The following is a 5,000-nucleotide window of genomic DNA, read 5'->3' as shown; positions in this document are numbered from 1 at the left end:
GATGAGATGAAGGACACTGACAATGAACAGAAAGATGATCAGTCCTGTGAAGATAAAAAGGATGCAGAAATAGCAACTCAAATCCCAAGCTATAAACCAGAAGAAATTGTTGAAGGAGAAGAGGTAGTTATAGGAGCATTGGAACACTATTCATTAGAGTTATACAGAGCCATCAAATCACCTGAATCCATCAAATGTAAAGAAGAAAACACCCAATATTCAGCTGCTCCTAAGGATGGTCATCCAAAGGACAACGAGAATGACAGAGAATTAGCTGGAATTGAATTTGATTTAGAACAGTGGGACAAATTCCTAGGTAGTACAATGAATGAAGACCTAGTAAGCTCAGATACAATTTTTAAAGAAATTTCAAATGATAAAACAAATATAAAAAGTGACATAGCAAGTGATATATTAGGAAGCACTTTTGACAGGAGTGAAAATGTGATAGCAAACAAAGTGGAAGATTGCCCTAGTATCTCAGATTTAAGGCAGGATCTCAGTAGTACATTTGAGCATAGCACATGTAATGAGATTTCTGACATTATGAAGCACAATGAAAGTGGAGTATCCGAAGTGGATGCTCATCGCCCAAAGGTTGATACTGATGTATTTTTCAGTTCAGATTCAAGCTCATCTTGTACGAAACACTCTGATGCTTTGGCACAAAAGCTTTCCATGGAATTTCATGAACCCTTTCACAATGCCAGTATAGAATCCTCTGTATGTGACAGGGACCAGATAATGAAATTTAGTGATGAATCTTACCTCACTGCCGAGTCCAGGCCAGTGACAAGAGAGATGTATACATCAGGTGAAGTGTCAGATCTGTACAAAACTGCAACTCTGCTTTCTGAAGAGGAAGTAAAGCAAACTCCATTATTAGATGTAAACTCAATTAACCACAGAGAATGGAGTTCATCTGAAGGCAGCAAAACTGACGATACTCGTTCTCTTGGTAATTCCTATGTTATTATTGATACACCATCGGATTCCTATACCTATAGGAGGGAAGATTCAATTGACTGCACATTTGAAGTAATGGACCATAATGAGATCAACCAGTTAGCAAAGCAAAATAAAGACATAAAGGAAACAGCAGGTAAAGAATGTGAAATAGCAGATTCATCAACAGTTTCATCCTGTCAGTTGCCTGAAATTTTGAGCTCAGATGAGAAAAGTGTCATCAAATCAGATGCTAGTGATTCAGTCCAGGACTTCAGTGTGGAAAAAGACAAAGCAGTACATAATGATAAAGAATTAAAGATAGAGCTTGGATTACAGATTATGCCTTCTGAAGAAAAAGAGTTGCCTGTAAAATCTTTCACTACAGAATTAGGAAACCATAATTTAGTAAATCAAAATGGTGATGCACTTAAACCTGAAAGTTTTGATTTAGATTCCCAAGTGAATTTGATTAAAGAGGAGGATGACCTTTCACCAAGTGCTTATCAGTACAGGATAAGAGGTGATGACTGCTGGTCATCACAAGAGAGTCAAGATTCTGCAGTAGAGAATGATGAGGCAGAGAATGGGGACTTTTGGCAGCAACAGATGGTTGCCTGGCAAGAGGCAGCCTTTCAGACCAGGCAACTGCTCCAAGAAGCAGCTGATGGCAATAATACCTTTGATGGAAAACTCAAAGGTTCACAGGAAGATCTGGAAGCTAGCCCTCGCAGTGATACGTCTTCCACCAAAAGTCCTTACTCTTCAACTGATATGCTAAATCTCGATGATGAAGGAACATACGTTTCGTACAACACAACAGATGACGAGGAAGTACTTGGCTACAAACCAGAGGACATAAATGCTCTCAGGGCTGAGTTGAGTTTGAAGCTGGGTGGTGTGCAGGAAAAGGAGGAAATGGAACCTGAAGAACCTGATGATGTCCCATCTGGGGAACGGGATAATGTTGTTATCAACTACAGAGGCATCATCACTACCACTTTATCTCCTATAAAAGAAGAGAGCTTCCTAGAGGACTATGATTCACCTGCAAGAAGACTCAGCAATAAAAGCATCACTGAAGACCCTAGCATAGAGTTCCATGAATCCATATCAGAAAATTTATTTTTGGATGATTCCAAAGAAATTGATGGCACTTTTGTTATACATGAAGCTGTCAATGAACACGCATTAAAAAAGATGGAACCTGGATTGAGTGAGTTAGCCTTCTCTGGGGATTTTGAGGAAGGCATTATTTTAACAGAAGATGAATCAAATGAGGAATCCAAAACTCTTGACTCTTCTGATACTGTTGATAGATTACATGTTAGTAGTTCCTTAGATGTTTGTAGTCAAGGAAAGGTTGATAGTTTAACAGAAAATATTCATGACAGTTTGATATTGGAAGACCTTGAAGAGGAGTCGGGCCCATCATCTATACAAATATACAATTCAAAAAATGATGGTGATGGTGAAGATGTCCTTGTGGTTGACACAGAAACAAACGAGGCTACAATAGTTGAAGGGGGAAAGCCTAGAAGTCATCTTGCCTTCATAATTGACCAGCTGGAGCAGCCAGAAATAACGGATGTTGAGATTTTTGCATATGAAGATTCTGATGATGTTGCTCCAGAGTCAATTCCATCACTTGGGGGTTCAAGATTTGATGAGATGCGGTATCGTGAGAAGTGTTTGAGTGAAGGTCAGTCTACTGAGAAGCCCATTGAGGATGTTGAGGGAAGTGCATTTGAAGGTGATACAGACTCTAAGCCAGAAATTGCATTTGTCCTGACAGGAACATTAGGATCCAAAGAAAATCTGGACAGAAGAAAAGAACAGGATGCTCTTGAGAAATCTCCGCAGGGTATTCAGGTTCCTCACTACCATTCCTATTTCACATCTGCACTGAGCAGCATATCGCATCCCAATGCCAGCATTGAGGACCCACCACTTTTTGAACAAGTAGAGCATATCTCTCTTCCCTATGATGTGAACTACCCAGCTGCTGGTGAAAATATAGAAGATTTCAGTGACAAAGATGATGAAGATGAACCCAAGCCTAATGAAGTCAGTGGAGAGGAAATAGTACGCAACAACAAAGCTAAAGAGGAAGATGAGGCAGAAGCCCCCATTAAACTGAGCTTCCTTGGACGCCTGTATTCAGACGAGTCGGAAGAGAGCAACGAGAAGAGTACAAAATCACATAAAGCGAGAGAAGCAACTCTCCTCTCTGATTCTGAGAGTGAGGAGGAGGCAGAGCAGCCAATGACGCGCCCCAAGACACCGGAGCCAGGTGACCTGAACCAGATGACATCAGCAGAAGTATTATCCTCCAAAAAGTATCAGGTAAGGAATCCAAGTACTTCCTCAACTACCTGGATAAGATTTTGTTTGTGTATGTGGGAGGGGGGGGTGGGAGATTTTATTTATAAAAAAAAAAAAAAAAAAAAAAAAAATATATATATATATATATATATATATATATATATATATATATATATATATATATATATATATATATATATATGTATATATGTATGTATGTATGTATATATATATATATATATACTTACCAATGTCCCTTTTGAAAATTCCTTCCTCCTCTTAATTTTCATTTTCATTTTCTTCACTTATTTCATTCACATACTCCTCCATCTGCTTTTTTTTTTTTTTTGTGTGTGTGTGTGTGTGTGTGTGTGTGTGTGTGTGTGTGTGTGTGTGTGTGTGTGTGTGTGTGTGTGTGTGTGTGTGTGTGTGTGTGTGTGTGTGTGTCTCATTGCAAACTCCCATCCCCCATCCTCCAACCCCTATTTCCTTCCCATCACATTTCCTTTTATGGTTAAAAGCAATTTCTTGATTCAGATAAGTGACCAAGAAGAGATTGAAGAGCTGATTGAGGTCGGGAGTCTGTGTGATGAGGACTCAGATGAGAATGAGGAGGAGGGCCCAGGATTTGGCTCTGGGAAGTTCAGCCAGGTGGATTTCCACACTACGCAGGACCCACGCTACACGCCAGACTGGGAGAGTGACTCAGACAGTGATGGCGAGAGCTCGTCTACCAGCGGGGAGTTCATGTGGAGGGTGAGTGAGATCTGACTTTATGTTTTTAAAAAGGTCAGAGATGGAATGTGTGTTTGGTATCTTTATGGCTTCTGTTCTGACAGGATATAATTTTTTTCTAAATTTGATGAGAATGATTTAACCCTGATTAATATTTAGATAATAAGCAAAGATAGTGGTTATTGTTCTGTGTATTCTTATTGATTTCATAAACTTCATGGCTGTGAAGCAATATACTAACACATTTAGTCTTTAGAGAATATAGAATGTTTGATAACTAGAATTCCCTGAATGTGCTGTGTGTTTATTGAGCTTGGTTAAATAGGTTAGGACATAATATATGTATTGGTTAGTCTTTGGATTAATAACTTTTCAGTCATTCAGTTGTACCAGCCAATATTAATGTCATTTTTTATATAATGTTTTCAGTGTAGGTGAGAGGTATTGCTAAGACTTCCAAACTTTTGATGATGATAAACTATAAAATTACTTCATAGGAAATAGGCAAACCGTAAACATCTTCCAACCATATAAAACTAATAAAATAACACCAGGGAAGCTATAGTGTATATATGTCCATGAGGAATGACACAAACATATCATCAGGGATTCAAGAATAGACTCGGGTCAAAGAAGGTCATACCATAATTGATATGAAAGAGAGACTAAAAATAACAAAAAGAAATATTGAATGGTATAACTGAATTGGTATATGTACATTCATAACAATAGCATGATGGTATAGTCTAATTTTATGCATTTGAGAACATAGACAATATTGCTTGCAGTTGAATGGCATAGCATTCTGGTCCTTTTTATGTCTGTACATGATATTTGCTTTAGACTATGTGTCATTATTCAGAATTATTAATGGTAAACATCTCTGAGTAATTTTAAAAGAATTGTTAAATATTACTGAAGACATATCTTCATGAAAAAACTCTTTATTATTTTTCATTTGGTTATTACTATTAATAAGATTTTAGAAAAAAAAA

General features: G+C 37.8%; 1 protein-coding gene across 5 annotated transcripts in view; it reads left to right on the top strand.

Moving 5' to 3' along the window:
* Nucleotides 1-5,000, top strand: part of LOC122249196 (uncharacterized) — a 107,526-nt gene that overhangs the window by 92,721 nt on the left and 9,805 nt on the right. For all 5 annotated transcript variants that reach the window (XM_086540155.1, XM_043009868.2, XM_043009870.2 and 2 more), the window contains 2 exons: nucleotides 1-3,291; nucleotides 3,808-4,026. The exon at nucleotides 1-3,291 is cut by the window's left edge and continues 1,663 nt beyond it. In XM_086540155.1, coding sequence (XP_086396281.1) covers nucleotides 1-3,291; nucleotides 3,808-4,026 — 3,510 coding nt within the window. The remainder of the gene's footprint in view (nucleotides 3,292-3,807; nucleotides 4,027-5,000) is intronic.

The sequence above is a fragment of the Penaeus japonicus genome, unplaced genomic scaffold (genome assembly GCF_977035675.1).
Source record: "Penaeus japonicus unplaced genomic scaffold, GWHDUDI00000001_assembly GWHDUDI00000009, whole genome shotgun sequence".
NCBI classification, from domain to species: domain Eukaryota; kingdom Metazoa; phylum Arthropoda; class Malacostraca; order Decapoda; family Penaeidae; genus Penaeus; species Penaeus japonicus.
This window is presented reverse-complemented; position numbering and strand designations above follow the sequence as displayed.